The 19,555-nt window shown below is 38.8% G+C and overlaps 1 protein-coding gene across 4 annotated transcripts in view; it reads right to left on the reverse strand.

Annotated features, from left to right (window-relative positions):
• STK4 (serine/threonine kinase 4) overlaps window positions 1-19,555 on the reverse strand; it is a 100,345-nt gene that overhangs the window by 72,133 nt on the left and 8,657 nt on the right. For all 4 annotated transcript variants that reach the window (XM_049868827.1, XM_049868829.1, XM_049868830.1 and 1 more), the window contains 5 exons: window positions 19,061-19,189; window positions 16,622-16,736; window positions 13,969-14,133; window positions 6,264-6,431; window positions 4,533-4,670 (listed from right to left, as the gene is read on the reverse strand). In XM_049868827.1, the coding sequence (XP_049724784.1) occupies window positions 4,533-4,670; window positions 6,264-6,431; window positions 13,969-14,133; window positions 16,622-16,736; window positions 19,061-19,189 (715 nt within the window). The remainder of the gene's footprint in view (window positions 1-4,532; window positions 4,671-6,263; window positions 6,432-13,968; window positions 14,134-16,621; window positions 16,737-19,060; window positions 19,190-19,555) is intronic.

The raw sequence follows: 19,555 nt of genomic DNA on the forward strand, positions 1-19,555 counted from the left end.
ATGGTGCCCGGCTACCACCATTGACTGCTCTGACAGGGATCACAATAGAGAGTCCCAGACAGAGCAAGAGAAAAATGTAGAATAAAATTCAAATTCACAAAAATGACCAGACTTACTGGTCCAACAGAGACTGGAGGAACCCCCAAGACTGTGGCCCGAAACACCCTGCAAACTCAGGACTGAAGCTACTTCCAAAAGCTCACTTTTCCGACAAAGATTAGACAGGTCACACATGGGAAGAACGTGCATCTTAGTTCAATCAAGTATTTGAGACCAGTGGGCAACTCCTGCCCAAATGCAAGATGAGAGGGCAGAAAAGGACAGGAAAGGGGGAGAGCGCTGTCATATTGCAGAGATTGTAACCAATGTCACAAAACAATCTGTGTATAAATTTTTCAATGAGAAACTAACCTGTGCTGTAAATTTTCACCTACACCACAATAAAATAAAAAAGGAGGGGGAAGGGCATTGGATCTGATGTGGTTGAAAAAAACTGGCCTACCCCAATAATAGCAGGTATTTGTAAAGTTCATACCGCACTATCTATAATACATGTAAAACACTATTCAAAGTTACATTTTATCACTTGCTGTTGTTGTTGGTAGGTGCCGTCGAGTCAGTTCCAACTCATAGCCACCCTATGCACAACAGAACGAAATACTGCCCAGTCCTGTACCATCTTTAAAATCGTTGTTATACTTGAGCTCATTGTTGCAGCCACTGTCAGTCCACCTTGTTGAGGGTCTTCCTCTTTTCCGCTGACCCTGTACTCTGCCAAGCATGATGTCCTTCTCCAGGGACTGATCCCTCCTGATAACATGTCCAAAGTATGTAAGCTGCAGTTTCACCATCCTTGCCTCTAAGGAGCATTCTGGCTGCACTTCTTCCAAGACAGATTTGTTCATTCTTTTGCCAGTCCATGGTATATTCAATAGTCTTTGCCAACACCACAATTCAAAGGCATCAATTCTTTTGTCTTTCTTATTCATTGTCCAGCTTTCACATGTATATAATGTGACTGAAAATGCCATGGCTTGGGTCAGGTGCACCTTAGTCTTCAGGGTGACATCTTTGCTCTTCAACACTTTAAAGAGGTCCTTTGCAGCAGATTTACCCAATGCAATGTGTCTTTTGATTTCTTGACTGCTGCTTCCACGGCTGTTGATTGTGGATCCAAGTAAAATGAAATCCTTGACAACTTTAATCCTCTGTCTGTTTATCATGATATTGCTCAGTGGTCCAGTTGTGAGGATTTTTGTTTTCTTTATGTTGAGGTGTAATCCATACTGAAGGCTGTGGTCTTTGATCTTCATTAGTAAGTGCTTCAAGTCCTCTTCACTTTCAGCAAGCAAGGTTGTGTCATCTGCATAACACAGGTTGTTAATAAGTCTTCCTCCAATCCTGATGCCCTGTTCTTCTTCATATAGTCCAGCTTCTCGTATTACTTGTTCAGCATACAGATTAATAGGTATGGTGAAAGAATACAACCCTGAAGCACACCTTTCCTGACTTTAAACCAATCAGTATCCCCTTGTTCTGTCCAAACAACTGCCTCTTGAGCTATGTAAAGGTTCCTCATGAGCACAATTAAGTGTTCTGTGCCCATTCTTCGCAGTGTTATCCATAGTTTGTTATGATCCACACAGTTGAATGCCTTTGCATAGTCAATAAAATACAGGTAAACATCCTTCTGGTGTTCTCTGCTTTCGGCCAGGATCCATCTAACATCAGCAATGATATCCCTGGTTCCACGTCCACTTCTGAAACTGGTCTGAATTTCGGGCAGTTCCCTACTGACATGCTGCTGCAGCCGTTTTGAATGATCTTCAGCAAAATTTTGCTTGCATGTGATATTAATGATATTGTTCTATAATTCCCACATTCGGTTGGATCACCTTTCTTGGGAATAGGCATAAATATGGATCTCTTCCAGTCAGTTGGCCAGGAAGCTGTCTTCTATATTTCTCGGCATGGACGAGTGAGCACCTCCAGCGCTGCATCTGTTTGTTGAAACATCTCAATTGATATTCCATCAATTCCTGGAGCCTTGTTTTTCGCCAGCACCTTCAGAGCAGCTTGGACTTCTTCCTTCAGTATCATCGGTTCCTGATCATATGCCACCTCCTGAAATGGTTGAACATTGACTAATTCTTTTTGGTATAATGACTCTGTGTATTCCTTCCATCTTCTTTTGATGCTTCCTGCATCGTTTAACATTTTCCCCATGGAATCCTTCACTATCACAACTTGAGGCTTGAATTTTTTCTTCAGTTCTTTCGGCTTGAGAAACGCCAAGTGTGTTCTTCCCTTTTGGTTTTCCATCTCCAGCTCTTTGCACATGTCATTATAATACTTTGTCTTCTCGAGAGGCCCATTGAAATTTTCTGTTCGGTTCTTTTACTTCATCAATTCTTCCTTTTGCTTTAGCTGCTCGATGCCCAAGAGGAAGTTTCAGAGACTCCTCTGACATCCATCTTGGTCTTTTGTTTCTTTCCCGTCTTTTCAGTGACCTCTTGCTTTCTTCATGAATGATGTCCTTGATGTCATTCCACAACCCGTCTGGTCTTCGGTCACTAGTGTTCAGTGCATCAAATCTGTTCTTCAGATGGTCTCTAAATTCAGGTGGGATATACCCAAGGTCATATTTTGGCTCTCGTGGACTTGCTCTGATTTTCTTCAGTTTCAGCTTCACCTTGCATATGAGCAATTGATGGTCCGTTCCACAGTCGGCCCCTGGCCTTGTTCTGACTGATGATATTGAGATTTTCCATCGTCTCTTTCCACAGATGTAGTTAATTTGATTTCTGTGTGTTCCATCTGGCGAGGTCCATGTGTATAGTCGCCATTTATGTTCCTGAAAGAAGGTATTTTCAATGAAGAAGTTGCTGGCCTTGCAAAATTTTATCATTCGATCTCCAGCATTGTTTCTATCACCAAGGCCATATTTTCCAACTACTGGTCCTTCTTCTTTGTTTCCAACTTTCTCATTCCAATCGCCAGTAATTATCAATGCATCTTGATTGCATGTTCAACCAATTTCAGACTGCAGCAGCTGATAAAAATCTTCTGTTTCTTCATCTTTGGCCCTAGTGGTTGGTGTGTAAATTTGAATAATCGTCATATTAACTGGTCTTCCTTCTAGGCTTATGGATATTTTCCTATCACTGACAGCACTGTACTTCAGGATAGATCTCGAAACATTCTTTTTGACGATGAATGCAACACCATTCCTCTTGGAGTTGTCATTCCCAGCATAGTAGACTATATGACTGTCTGATTCAAAATGGTCAATACCAGTCCATTTCAGCTCACTAATGCCTAGGATATCGATGTTTACGCATTCCATTTCATTTTTGATGATTTCCAGTTTTCCTAGATTCATACTTCGTACATTTCAGGTTCCGATTACTAATGGATGTTTGCAGATGTCTCCTCTCATTTTGAGTCATGCCACATCAGCAGATGAAGGTCCTGAAAGCTTTACTCCATCCACATCATTAAGGTTGACTCTACTTTGAGGAGGCAGCTCTTGCCCAGTCATCTTTTGAGTGCCTTCCAACCTGGGGGGCTCATCTTCCAGCACTATATCAGACAATGTTCCGCTGCTATTCATAAGGTTTTCAGTGGCTAATGCTTTTCAGAAGTAGACTGCCGGGTCCTTCTTCCTAGTTTGTCTTAAGTCTGGAAGCTCAGCTGAAACCTGTCCTCCATGGGTGACCCTGCTGGTATCTGAATACCAGTGGCATAGCTTCCAGCATCACAGCAACACACAAGCCCCCACAGTACGACAAACTGACAGACATGTGGGATATTATATCACTTAATCTTCACAATATATAAAGCAAGTACTTCATGCCTATTTTATACACAATAAAACTACGGTACAAAGAGGTTAAGTTACTTGTCCAAGGTCACAAACCTAGTAAATAGGTAGTCAAGATTCAAACCTGGATGGTCTGACTCCAGAATCCAAGCTCCTGTCCACTAAGCATATTGCCTGCCAAATCAAATCCATCATTCAAGGCCAAGGTGTAGAAACTACCTCCTCCAAGAAAGCATTCCTAGTGCCTCCATCCCAAAGTGGCTTCTCCCTACCCTAAGCAATAGCACCTATCACTCATCTCAATTCTTTGTCAGTGAGATAGACCTGATGGCACTCCTGTGTTGGCATCAGAAAGACCTAGGCTCTAATCTTGGCTCTGCTGTTTACAAGCTGAGTGACTCTAAATAAGTTAACCTCTCTAAGCTTCCATTTCCTCACCTGTAAAAATGAAATGATACCCATCCCTTACAAGGTGCCCCCTAAATGTCAGTTCTCTCTCTCTAATCCCATGCATCCTTGTATTTTGTTGCAATACTGCTTTGTTCAATGACTTAACATTCCTTTTTATGTCTTTTCCAATCAATTAGATTCCAACCTAGAGGCAGGGAATGTCTTCTCTGTCTTTGCTATTTCCAAGTAGGTGACCTAATAGCAACTTTTCATCAGTATGTGAATGAAATGGAAAGGTGAAATGTCAGGGGGATCATACCTGTAGGAGCTGAGTAGCTGTGGCTCTCTGATCAGGGCTCTTTACAAGACACTGCTTCACAAAATCCATGAAGTTATCGGACCACAGCTCTGGTTTTCGGAATGTGGGAGGAGGGTTTGTAGGAATCATGAAGATTGCCTGGTTTAAAACAAAAAAAAAGAAGAGTCTACAAAATTAAAGTGATACTCTGGGATTACATTTGAAGCTTGGTAAAATGATATTTCTCTTATCCAGTGAAAAATCCATCCAAATTCCAGCAAAAGTCTAAGTATCTCAAAGAAGGAAGTTGGACAACTGGAGAACCTGGTATCTCTCTCTCTCTTTCCTCTCTCCCTCTCTCTCTACACACTCTTCATGTAATAGTCTGGTCCCCTGAGCCTCACATTATCTGAAGCATTTCTTTTTAACCACAGTTCATTGCTTTCCAGTATGAAAGGGCAAGAAAATTCATATCCAGAAGATAACTCAGCCCCATAGTAGTCAAGTTTCCCTCCCCGCTACATGTAACCACCACCCCCGGCTGTCAGCAGTGACTGCAAGGAAATCCTAAACCCAAAAGCCCCCCAAATCACGAGGGATTCACTAACCTACAAACCAAGCCAATCCGACATACTTGAAACCAACAAAATACAATTAAAAAACTGGTCCATTAAATTCTATTATTTAAAAAAATAAGACAAATTATTTGTTGAGTTTCCAGTAAAGGAAAAGCCACAGTTTTTATAAAATGAAACTCTTGCAATAAACAACTTAAATTATATTCTCTAAACCTAAAAATACCACCAGTAAATTCCCTCACCCTCCCTGCTTCTACTCCCAAGAAAGGGGAAGGAGCTTATCTCTGGACATAGCTCATGAATACTTTAAAAAAAAGCCAAGTCTCTTAATAGGAGAACTAACTAATCTGAGAAGGGAGGAGCTGGGGTTGGGAACTATTGCAAGAGCTATGGAGTCTCAAAGAAAGGCAGGGCCGGGGTCTTATAAGTGTTGTCATGAGGCGCCCTGAGGGTGGGGAAAACCTGGGAACCCTGTAGGGTGTTCACATTAGGGAACGTCAGCACAGATGCATCAATGATCTCCTAACACTCTACAAGTAGACGAAGACAGGAGAGTACAGATGAACCGAGCCTGGGGACTTAAAAAACTTACCAATTCAAATGCCTACAGGGGCCAGGCAGGGAAAAGACTACAAATGGACAAGGCTTGGTGTTAAAGACGAGAGTGCAAAAAAATAGTTTGCTTTCCTCTTAATATTTACAGGTAAAACATCAGAGAAAACCCTATAATAAATGACAACTGATGCTTGGTGACACTATAGGTAACCTTGGAGACAGGTAAAGTGGAAAGCCCATGCCTTATATAAAGGAGGTAATTTTTCTGGGTAAGCACTGCTCAACTCCAGTTAATGGCGTCATGTTAAAAGGCAGGCCCCTAAAGTATTTTTGAAAATATTGCACAGGTGAAACTAAGCATTTCTGTGGCCCATGTCCTGTCAGAGGGCTATAAATACACAATCTCAGCAGTGGAGAGGGCTGGATCAGGCTTGAATTAATTAGTGACTACAACTAGAGTCAGCAGCAATGTACCACCTAGAGTCTAGAGTGACACTTATCACTTACATACAATAAATTCATTTATTGTTCAGTCTCAAACCAAGTAAGTCATTAACTAACTTTCTAATGATGACCCGCAACTAATTGCCCCACTGGTTGTCCGTCCATTTCCTCTTACCCTCATGGGGTGGATATCGGCATACGGGGGCTTTCCTTCTGCCATCTCGATGGCAGTTATTCCCAGTGACCAGATGTCTGCCACACAGTTGTACCCAATTTCCTGAATCACTTCTGGAGCCATCCAAAATGGTGTTCCTATCACTGTATTTCGCTTGGCCATGGTATCCTAAAATAGAAAGAAAAGAGAACAACACTAAGCAGTAAAACTACTGAGAAAAAGAAACTTTTCCAGTAATAAGAAATGCCTTGTATCTGAAATATATCTAAAACCCATACTCAAGACATGATCCAGCAAGCCACAAAAGAAGTTCAAATGACCAAGAAATACATAAAAAGATTATCAATCAATTATTAAAATACAAACTAAAACAAGATATCATCCTGTAAGTTTGAGAAAAATTTAAAAGATGAATAATAACTACTGCCCGTGAAAAACAGGCACTCAAAAACAATGTTACTGGAGTATAAATTGGTACAACTTTTTGACATGCACTTTGGCAGAATTTATTAAACTCTTAAATGTTCCTATCTTTGTTCCAAATCTACTTCTAGACACTTACCCTGTCTGCAAATGCCCAAAGATATATACATAAAGACTGCAGAAATGTTTATCACAGAGGGAGGAAAAGAAAAATGAGACAACCCAAATGACCACCATAAGGGGTAAGTTAAATACAATAAATATCCATAAAATAAAATACCACATACAAGAAAAGAAGCTATACAGATGCTGGCATTAAAAAAAAATGTAGAAGATATATTGTGAAGCAAAAAAATTAGGTTATGTATAACATACCCCTATTTTTGGAAAAGAAAATTACATATTAACGTCAGTATGATCGTAATAATAAAAACAACTAATAAGAGTTGTCGTTATACGCATAGTAAAAAAAAATCTGGAGTAATATACACAAAATTTTTAACAACAGCAATCGTTAATATTAATTTTAACAAAATGTAGAATCACTAAGGACTTTTACTTTCCATTCGGTATACTTTTGCAACACTCTGATTGTTTATATGAGTAATCCAGAAAAGAAAAATACATGAAAAGATTTGTAAAAAGTCTTGGTTTGGGGCTTAAAGAAGGATATCTGGATGCGGTGCCCATGGCAAATAAACATGTGCACACTTTCCCATAATGGCTTGGCCTAATGAAAGAGAACCCTCCCACAGTTCCTCTACTTTAGGAAGAGAGGGATTTTAAACAGAACTAAATATGCAATCAGATTTCTCAGCATCATCACCCCATGTTCCTGCTCACATGCCTGTAGCTTAAGTTAGGTGATGCCAGTGAGGAGCAAACAACAGGCAATATTTCTCAATCAATCTCACCATTAGTCCTACGTAATAAATTAACACAGGAGCTAACTAACTGCTTAGTCATTTCCTCAGCTCTGAAACTTCAAATTTGCAGGCGTGTTTTCAAACGATGGTAGTCAAAGCTGTTTTCACAGAATTATTTCAATGAGAAATGGGTACCTGAAGAACCAGAAATTTTTTGAAAATTAAAAGTAATGAAGGGATCAAGTAAATGCACATGCCTGTCTAGGTGTATCTGGAGGCATATGTATACCCATGTTGGTGTGTGCTCCGTATGTATCCATACATATAACAAAGCCCAATGGGGCATAGTTACAGAGGCTTCTTAGACATATCCAAGCAGTTCACGGGATCGGTTTACTGGGTTAAAATGCTTAGGACCATAGTGTCACGGGACAGCTTAGTCAATTGGAACAACCTAGTTCATAAAGATAATGTTCTATATCCTAGTCGGTTGAGTAGCACCTGGAGTCTAAAAAACCTGCAAGCAGTCATCTAAGATACAACTATTGGTCTCTACTCATATAGAGCAAAAGAGAATGAAGGAAATCAAAAGCTCAAAGAAGAAACTAGCCCAAAGGACTAACAACCCACACAAACCATGGCCTCTTCTAACCTGAGACCAGAAAAACTAGATGGTGCCCGGCTACCACTACTAACCATTCTGACCAGGGACACAACACAAGGTCCCGGATAGAATGGGAGAAAAATGAAGAACAAAATTCAAATTCCTAAAAAAGGCCAGACCTACTAGACCAATAGAAACTAGAGAAGACCCCAAGACTGTAGTTCTAAGATACTCTTTGAGCTTGGAACTGAAGCTACTTCCGGAGGTCACCTTTCAGCCAAATAATAGCTTGGCTTATAAAATAAACAATATCACCCCGAGTAATGTGTTCCCTTAAACAATCAACTATATGAGGCCAAACAGTCAAAATTTACCCAAAAGCAAAGATGAGAAGGCAAGGAGGGGAACAGAAGCTAGATCAATGGAAACGCAACAAACAGAATGGAAATAATGAGAATGCTGACACACTGAAAAAACTGTAATCAATGGCATGGAACCATGTGTATAAAAACTGTTAAATGGGAAACTAATTTGCTGTGTAAACATTCACCTAAAACATACTATTATTTTTAAAAAAGAATCAATGAGTGAACACTATATTTCTAAGACAGAAAGGAAATACGATATTCAGCAAGTTGCTCAGAAGAAAGGACTTCATCAGCCACTATTAAGAAAAAAAAAAAAAAGCAGATAATTCTGTTTTGCAAAAAAGACTTGTGACGATAGTTTTCATTTTTATTATGTTTGCCAAAATTTACTTGATACAGTGAGGACTGCTATGTTTACATTCATATTGAAATGTCTAGTAAAATTTGTCTTCATACTACGTTTTTATTCTTCTATAAGTTATTCTTAACATGACTTAAAAATGTAAAAAAAATAAAAAGGGTCCATAGAACCTAAAAGAAAGTAATAAGGGGATACTAACTCAAGTAGATCTGTATTGCAAGGCAATATTAATACAGTAGCATAAACCTAAAACCAAAACCCATAGCCATCAAGTCAATTCTCCTCATAGCAACCTATAGGACAGAATAGAACTGCTCCACAGGGTTCCCAAGAACCAGCTGGTGGATTCCAACAGCCGACCTTTTGGCTGTAGCTCACAATCACCATGCCACACAGCAATAGAAAATATTAAGTCCAGAAACAGACTGTGGCATATACATCTACTCCTCACTTACTATCTTGCCATCATTTTGCACTTAAAACAACAGTAAAAAATCTACTATCCAACTATTTTGAGCATTAACGACATACATCTGGCAGTAGCGAACAGCAAGGTGCGAGGTGTGAGTAAGGCTGGCCATGATGGTTACGGTCATATGTCAGCTTGGCTAGGCCACGATTCTCAGTGGTTTGCCAGTTATGTAAAGATGTAACTTGGCAGTTATGTAATGATATAGTCATTCTCCATTTTTGCGATCTGATGTGGTCATCCTCCATTTTCACATAACAACAATTTTTGCATAACGACCTGGTCTTTGGAACCAAACCATGTCGATAAGTCAGGAGTGGGTGTATATGATTTGAAGATGTTGTTAAAATGGACAAACAAAGGATAAAGTATGCAAAACAAAACAGAAGTTACCGGGTATCTGGCTAGTCATTTGTACAACTACATTTAAATTCCTCCTACCTCATACTTTCACCAAAATAAGTTCAAATAGGTTAAAATTTTTAATATAAAAAACAAAAACCAAATGAGTAATAGAAGAAAGTGTAGATAAACAGTTATATTATAGTCTCGGAGTAGAAAACGACTTTTTAAGCATGACATTAGAGGTAGAAATCACAAAATAAAAGGTACATTTGTCTACATAAAACTGGAAAACTTCTGTACTTAAAAACAAATAAATAAAAATACCAATAGCAAACTAAGAAAGCCAATTTCAACAATATATGACAAAGGATTAACATCTTTTAACGTACAATTTTTTTTTTTACTTTGGTTTATCTTTTTGAACAAATACTTTTTTTTTTAAAGATCAACATTTCGTTAGAAAAACTGGCAAATACAGTGAACAGTTAATTTATAAAAGAATTACAAGTGGCCAATAATTTTTAATTGCTTTGAAAATGTTAAGGTACATTTTATTGCCCAGCAAGAATTGGAAAACATTCAGGAAAATGGACACATTTATATACTGAAATTGGAAGCATAAATTGCTCCCTTCAACAGCAATGTGGCAATATGCATCAAAAGGTTTAAGATTTCACACATTTAAAACTTCTGACCCAGATTCCAATGTTAAGAAATTATCCTCAGGAAATACTCAAGGAGGTGTCCAAATGTTTAACTGCAAGGTGTTTATCACAGAATTTATGCTTATGATGGCAGGAAAACTAGAAGCAACCGAAATGGGAATCCAACGTCCAATTTCAGGGAAGGACTTAAATAAATCAAGGTATATCCACAGAATGAATATACCCACATTGCCATGAGAAATAATATTACAGATTTTCTTTTTTTGTCAAAATGACAAATTGAACAAACACATTTTGTTTTTGCTCCTCCCAAAACCCACTAAAAAGGCACTAAAAGGATTTTTTTTTTTTTTAAGAAGTAAATCCATTATAACAAGAAACAAAACGAAAAAAAGTGACAAAATTTTGGAAGCTGGAAACCAAATAAATAACAGACTATGGAAAATGAATCCTGAGCTAGCTGCTGGAAAATGGAAAAACAATCTGATTTTAACACCAACTCCTCCAAAAGGCTTAGAAACTGGTAGCACTAGGTAACCTTATAAAACCAAAACCAAAATCCATTGACGTCAAGTTGATTCCGACTCCTAGTGACCCTACAGGATGGGGCAGAAGTGCCCCATAGGGTTTCCAAGGAGAGCTTGGTGGATTCGAACTGCTGATCAAAGCAGCTGAACTCTTAACCACTACGCCACCAGGGTATCCAGGTACCCTTATAAGAGGGATGAAAAAAACCTGTTGCCATATAGTTGATTCTGACTCATGGTGATCCCACGTGTGTCAGAGTAGAACTGTGCTCTACAGTGTTTTCAAAGGCTGATTTTTCAGAAGTAGGTGGCCAGGCCTTCCTTCTGAAGTAGATCTTCTGTAGTGCTGCCTTACTTTATTTTAGTGAAGTGGCCTCTCCTTCCTTAGCAAAATGATACACGTTCAGCAAGTTTACAGTATACAAAATATATACAAAATAAGTTGTATTTCTATACACTAGTAATGAAAACTCCAAAAATAAAATTAAGAAAACAATTTCATGTAAAATGGCATCAAAGGGAACAAACTATGTAGGAGTAAATTTAACCAAATAAGTGCTAGACTTGTAAACTGAAAACTACAAAACATATTTGAAAGAAATTAAAGAGAATCTAAATAAATGGGAGGACATCTTGGATTCATGGATTACAAAACTTATTATTACTAAGATGGCAATACTTTCCAAATGGATCTAAGTTTCAACATAATTCCTAGCAAAATCTCAAAGGTCTTTTTTTGCAGAAATTGATAAGCTGATCCTAAAATTCATATGGAAATGTAAGAGGCCCAGAATAGTAGAAAAATCTTGAAAAAAAAAAAAAATTTGAAAATTCACACTTCCCTATTTCAAAACTTAGTACAAACCCCTTGCTGTAGAATCAATTCTGACTCATAGTGACCCTATGTACACCAGAATGAAACACTGCCTGGTCCTACACCATCCTCACAATCGTTGTTATGTTTGAACCCACTGTTGTAGCTCCCCCCCTCCGCCCCACTAGTGTGGCTATAATCGAAAAAATAAGTAAATAAACAGAAAGTAAGTGTCGGCTAGACGTGGAGAAATTGGAAACTTCATCCCTCATACACTGCTGGTGGGAATGTAAAATGATGACGCTGCTTTGGAAAACAGTTTGGCAGTTCCTTAAAAAGTTGCAAATACAGTTGCTGTCTGACCCAACAATTCCGTATGTCATGTGAAAACACACGTTCACAAAAACATCTGTAAATGAACTTCGATGCAGCATTATTCATAATAACTAAAAAGTGGAAACAACCCAAATGGACAACTAATGAGTGGATAAACCAAATGTGGTATATCCACACGATGGAATATTATTCAGCCATAAAAAGGAACGAAATATTGATACAACATGGATGAACCTTGAAAACATTATGCTGAATGAAAGAAGCCAGAACAAAAAGCCACATATTTTACAATCTGATTTGCGTGAAATGTTCCGAATAGGCAAAGTGACACAGACAGAAAGCAGATTAGTGGTTGCCAGGGGCCAGGTAGGGGAGAGAATAAGCCATGACTGCTAATGGGTAAGAAGTTTTAAAATGATTCAAATGTTCTAGAATTAGGTAGTAGTGATGGTTATACAACCTTGTGAACATACTGAAAAAACTGAATCGTACATTTTAAAAGAGAAAAAAAAATTCTGCCAAGGCAGGTATTATGGCAACAAGAACATTATAAGTAATTATTAAATAATCAACCAATTGCTAAAATCATAAATATATGCATATATATGTATGTGTACACACATACATATATGTCGTTGTTGGGTGCCACCCAGTTTGTACCTACTCATAGTGACTCTATGTACAACAGAATGAAACGCTGCCTAGTCTCAGGCCATCCTCACAATTGTTATGTCTGAGCCCACTGTGGCAGCCGCTGTATCAGTTCATCTCATTGAGGGTCCTCCTCTTTTTCGCTGACCCTCTGCTTTACGAAGGCATGTTGTCCTCCTCCAGGGACTGGTCCTTCCTGATAGCATGTCCAAAGTAAGGGAGACGAAGTCTCACCATCCTCATTTCTAAGAAGCATTCTCGCTGTACTTCTTCCAAGACAGATGTGTTCGTTCTTCTGGTAGTCCATGGCATATTCAATATTTTTCACTAACACCATAATTCAAATGCATCAATTCTGATGGTCCAGTGGTTAAGTGCTCAGCTGCTAACCGAAAGGTCAGCAGTTTGAACTCACCAGGCGCTAAAGATTACAGCCTAGGAAACTATATGGGGCAGTTCTACCCTGTCCTACAGAGTGACTATGAGCCAGAATATATAAAATTTCTACCATCCAGGAAAACCACTTGATGTATGTTCTTGCAAATTTTAGTGTATACCTACCCCAAACTTGGAAACCCTGGTGACATAGTGGTTAAGAGCTACGACTGCTAACCAAAGGGTCAGCAGTTCGAATCCACCAGGTGCTCCTTGGAAATTCTATGGGGCAGTTCTACTCTTGGCCTATAGGGTCGCTATGAGTTGGAGCCGACTCAACAGCAACGGGTTTTGGTTTATCCCAAACGTTTTCTACATATTCTTTCATATGTATTCATGTATTTTACAAAATCAGGTAATTTAAGACTTTCTGTCTGAAATGTGTTTTTTCACTGCCATGCACCAATGAGATAGTACAAGAATCCAGAGACTGGTATTCTAGAAGCAAGTGAGGAGACTTTTCGGTAAAATAACTTTCAAGCACTGTCTGGAGGCTGAATGAGATGATGTTACGTCTTATGCAAGAAAAGGAGTATGAATTTAATTTTTCTTCCTTTTTTAATGTGTTCATGTAGCCCTACAGAATTTAAACTTCTACTCTATCATTTCTTAAGTTTTTATTTTTATCAGAGTTAAATACGCACATAAAGAGTCAACTATGTGACTCTGAACCCCTGGAACGGATCTAAAATAACCGGCTGACTCTTTTGTGACCTGCTGCTAGAGTCTACAGTTTTTGACCAACACGATTAAGTCAAGTATTTTACTTAAAATAAAAAAATAAAAGGCAATGATTTCAAGATAGCTGGAAGTGACTGACGTAAGTAGCATTTTCACTTACTGTAAGTTGGCCTGCTACTCCAAAATCTGCAAGTTTTGCATGTCCTTCTGTATTTAGCAAAATATTTCCCGCCTTGATATCTCGATGAATTTTTCTCATAAAATGAAGGTATTCCAGTCCCTTAAGCGTTGACTGTAATATTGTAGCTATTTCATCTTCTGTTAACTGAAAAGAAGAATGAGAGGATCGATCAGTTTATATCAGCAGATGCGGAGGAAGAAAAAACTTCAGATCCAAACAACTTTCCTCCAATATAAACAGAATATCTTACTCAACCTGTGAACATTTGGTAGTCCCATGGCTTATAATACCATCAATATGCTGACCATTCCCAGTTATATTTCTAGTCCAGATCTCTCCCCAAACATAAGATTCATGTATCTACCCAGTCAACATCTCTACCTAGGTATCTAACAGGCATTATAAACACAACACATCAAAATCAATCTTTTTTTCTACCACCACCCAATGTACTCTTCCCACAGTCTACCTTCTCTCAGTAAAATGCAACTTCATTCTTCAGTTGCTCTGGCCAAAAGCCTGAGGTCATCCTTAACTCCTGTCACTCTTCAAAATATATACAAATATATGCTCTGTTACCACCTGATTCAAGCCACCATCATGACCTGCCTGAACTAATCTAATAATCTCCTGACTAATCTTCCTGCTTCTACCCAGCAACCGCAAGAAACATTTTAAAATCTAAGGTAGATCTGTTCAACACCCTCCCATGCCTTCCTAAGTCACTCAAAGGCCAGTGCTCACAAAGTCCTGAAGACCTTACATGATCTGGCTCCCAGCTGCCTCTCTAACTTACTCTTCTACCACTCTCCACCCTGCTCATTCTGTTCCAGCTGCACTGGCATCTTTGTGTTTCTTGAATACTCCAACCACACTCCCACCTTTTCCCCTGCTTTTCCCCCTGCCTAGAATGCTCTTCGCCCAGGTATCTGTACAACTTGTTCCCTTACTTCACGTTTCTGTCCAAATGTCATCTCATCAAAAAATCAGAAAGGCCTTTTCTAGATCCCTTCTATTCCGAGATCATTCTCTACCCCCTTAACCTACCGAAAAGAGCCCTGGTGGCACAGTGGGTAAGTGCTCGGCTGCCAAAAAGTTAGTGGTTCAAACCCACCAGCCGCTCCATGGGAAAAAAGAACTGGCAATCTGTTCCCATAAAGACTACAGCCTAGGAACCCTATAGGGCAGTTCTACTCTGTCTTATAGAGTCACTGTGAGTAAGAACTGACTTGACAGCAAGTTTATCTTACAGTTATTTGTCATCACAGCATCATCACCATCTGACATGTTATGTATTAACTGTATACCTACTTGGTATACAAGCAGTGCTTGTACTACTTGAAATAAAATTCAAACTCATGAGCCTGGCTGGCAATACCCAGCAAAATCTGGCCCTGCCTTTCTGTCTAACCTCATCTCCTACCAGTTTCCCTCTTGCCTATTCTCTAGTCACAGGGCCTTCTTTCTATCACTCAAACATGCCAAACTCATCCAGCCTCAGAGTCTTGGCACTGGTTATTTCCCCAGCTAAAATGTTCTTTCCAGGGTCTTAGCACTTTCTTGTCATTCAGGTCTTAATTTAAATGTTACCACCTCTTAGTGACAGTCCTCAGTTGTCACTCTGAAGTGTCCGATCAAGTACTCTATCACTTTACCATTACTTCACCCTGATGCGTTTTCTTCATAGCAATTACAGTGACCTGATAGTTCTTTTATGGTTATCATTAATTTGTTTTTTGTTGTCCTACGAGAGTATGCTACCACGAGAGCAGGGTCATTGTCTGTTTTAACTACTACTGTATCCCTACAGCCTAGAACAGTCCTCTGGAAATATTTCCTGAATAAATGAGTTAAGGAGCTGAGCCCATGACTTCAAACTCTTATTCCAGCTCTTATATTAACAGGAAATAATCTTTCATAATGACATTACACTTTGATTAATGATGAAGTTGATTTCTAGAGCATCGCTGTTAGTTGCCATCAAGTCAGTTCCAGCTCATGGTGAGCCCATGTGTGCAGAGCAGAACTGCTCTATAGAGTTTTCAAGGCTGTAACTTTTAGGAAGCCGATCTCCAGGCCTGTCTCTGGAGGTGCCTCTGGGTGGGTTTAAACTTTCAACCTTTTGGCTAGAAGTTGACCGCTTAACCATTTACACCACCCAGGGACCCCCAATATGGGATGTAGAGGAAGTTAATCTGTGAACGTTTCAGGTTCATGTATCTGAGAAGAAATTCAAATCCAAATTAAAAGTCAATTTCTCTCCTCATAAGAGAGAAGCAGGAACTTGAAGAGTGTAAACAATGTCACTGAATGCTACATGGAGAATTTGTGGAAATGGTATATCCTTTGCTGTGTTTATCTTCTTAAAAAAATAAGTAAAATATTTAAAAATTTTACAAATTAATAAAAAAAGGAAATAAGCAGAAGATGCTTAAAATGATTGGGTTGGGTTAGTGTCAAAACTGCTACATCTAGGAGAGGTCAAAGAGCAAAGATGGGGAAAGATCCAAAGGAAAGGGGAAGTTTGCCAGTCATCACTGGCAGTAGCAGAATGGACATGAATAAATGCCCAGAGAAAAGAAGACTGCAGACAAGACTAGTTCAGCTGCATCGTTCCAGGAAGTAAACTTACCGTTTTATTCCGTAATCGAATGATATCAGACACAGAGCCAGCTCCGCAGTACTCCATAACAATCCACAAGTCTGTGTTCTTAAAATAACTGCCATAATATTTGACTACATGAGGGCTTAGAGAGAGAGAGTCAGAATACAAATTAGCAGAAGAGACTTCAAACATCTTTCTGAATCCTTGTTGTTAGGTACACGAAAATTAATTTCTCAGCTCAAAAGGTCAATTCAAATTCAATGTTAAAACAGGTACCCTCCTTGTAAGAATTTAAAATGGCATAGCTTTCCTGGAGGGCACTAAATAACAAAAACTCAAAAAATATACAGGTCCTTTAACCCAGCATTTCTAAGAAAATTTCTTTTCCTAAGAATTACAGATGTTCAAAAAGAAACAGTTACCATCCCAGTGCTGTTCATAAAAATGAAAATTTAGATACCATCTAAATGTCTAACGTTAGGGAGTTTATTAAGGAAATGACAACATACCCAGATAATGAAATCCGATGAACCCATGAAAAATATTATAGAATATTTAACTTGAGAATATATACTTTACACACACACACAAAAGCAGGTTACAAAAAAGTAAGCATAGTAAAACTCCAAAAAGAGATATGGAAGACATGTACACCAAGGAGTATCTAACAATGATTATTTCTGCAAAGAGGGTTACAAGTGATTTTATTTTCTTCTTTTTATTTATTTGCCTCTTTTCAAGAAGTCATATGCATTCTGCAGTAAGACAACAATTTATACTACAATCTTTTATAAAGAAAAGTTAGTCAGGGTCAGGCCTGAAATTTTAGGTCTCAAGCTTGAAGACAGATACCAAACAAGAAATTTCAGAGAAAAGTCAACCCTCCCATTAAAACGAAACCATCTGCTCTCAGAGAGGTCCCAGCTTTAACTGACTAGATTGTTCAGATCAAAATAATGTTGCCTAACAACTGAAGATGCTAAAACCAACTCTCAGTTTCATTTCTCTCAGAATTTCAAATGTTCCTTCATCCTTGGGAAACAAGCCAATGACAAGGAAATAGAAGAAGAAGAAAAAAAAAACCTCACAAAGCAAATATTAATGAAGAGCTGGATGAATAAGTCTCTTAAGGTCCAGATCACCATGTCTGCTGCCCCCTCCCTAAACTCCTATACTATTTACTGTCTGTATCAGGCAATTACTGTCAGGTGATTACTGTCAGAGTATGTCCTATACAGCCTTGCAACGTCTGCTAGATTTTCCTGTATGTATACATATCTGCTCTGTCCAGTCTATAAACTCCTGGTGGACAAAGACTCTGTCCCACATTTTTTTGTATTCCTCACAGTGCCTAGCACAGAGTCACCTCTTCATCAATACCTCTTCTTTAACTGGAGACATGTACACCCTTTCTGGAACACAGCTCTTAAGGAGTCTCTCAGAAGTGACAAAGTCACAATCTGCCAACTGGAAACAGCTTCCATTGTGCATCTCATAGACGAGGAAAAACTGCAACCTTAATCTGGTCAGTCTAATCTAGAAAATGGGGGTTTCATCTGGTAGCCAGTAACCACAAAAATAGAAAGAAAGAAAGGAAGAGAGGGAGGAGAGAAATGACTGTATTTACGGGACTGTGAGATTTAAGGGCTCCTAAGCAAATCACCTGGTGCATAACCCCACCTGCCCTAATTTTGAAGGTTTACAAATAAGAGGTAGTAAGTTGGCCTGCTGACTAAAAGGGCTTCAGAAGAATGGATGCAGCCTTAAGTGCAAAGCTTTCTCATGCCCCTTCCATCTCCCCAGAGCTGGCACTGCCCCTCGGGTGGTATTTCTCTGAGTCTAAGCAGCGCTGGGGAAGCCTGCTCTATCACAGCGACCAGTCCATGTTGTCACGGAATTACACAGCAGGCCACGTGCTTTTCTGTGGTTGCCTGTTGGCCTGATTTCCTGCTTACAGCATTTGACAAACCTTAGTTCCTCAAAAATAAAATACTGAACTACTCTTAGCTTGAATAATTTTTTAAAAATATACAGAAATCGAAATACATAAGCATTCTCTTCTCATAAACTTCTGTTATATTCGAATATTTCTGCGCTTAAAAACATCTGAATTCTCTCTTCTTAGCTGTCTCTGAAGAAATGTTTTCTCAATAGGAAGTAAAAGAGATCATTATCGGGGGGTAAAGAAAAAAAAAAAGAAAAAGCCAGCACCCGCTTATGCCTCTTCCTAGTTTCTAAAAGAGCTTACAAAAAAAAAAAAAAACTGCACAAATAAATTATAAAAGTTTAGCTACTAAAGCACACAAATATTTTCTTTTTTTTTTTCTGAAAAGAACATGCAAAGTGATTCCATTAAACTTCTCTTCTGCAAAGTATCTAAAAAAATGCATCTCTAGGAGTTAAACTCTAAATATTCACACCAAACTCAAAACCGTACTCTCTCCAAAGTAAGGCCCGTGCCCTTACCTGTCACATTGCTGCATTATAGAGATTTCCTTGATTATCTCCTGCAGGTCTGACTCCACAGGAACTTGCTTTATGGCAACAATCTGACCGGTCTCTTTATGAATAGCTTTGTATACGCTGCCATAGGACCTATCATCGGGAGAAGGAGAACACTAGTAAATAAAGTCAAAGCAAGACACAGGCAACTCACAGCTTAATTTACACTCCCAAGTCCTAATACGTATGTACTTAACTACACTTGTAAACCTAAAAAAACAGAAACATTTTTGGGAAAAAAATGCCAAGAGAACTACCACAACATGACATCTTAAAAGCTTTACATTTCAGCTTTAATGAATGAGTTATTATGAAATAATAACAATCATAGTAGCTACCACACACTGCATGCCTGCTGTCTGCTAGAAATGGTACATCACCTCGGTACATCCTTACAAAAAAACCAGGAAAGGGTATCCCTATTTTACAGTTAAATGTAAAAAGGCTCAGAGAGGTTAC

Source organism: Elephas maximus, chromosome 25 (assembly GCF_024166365.1).
Source record: "Elephas maximus indicus isolate mEleMax1 chromosome 25, mEleMax1 primary haplotype, whole genome shotgun sequence".
NCBI lineage: Eukaryota > Metazoa > Chordata > Mammalia > Proboscidea > Elephantidae > Elephas > Elephas maximus.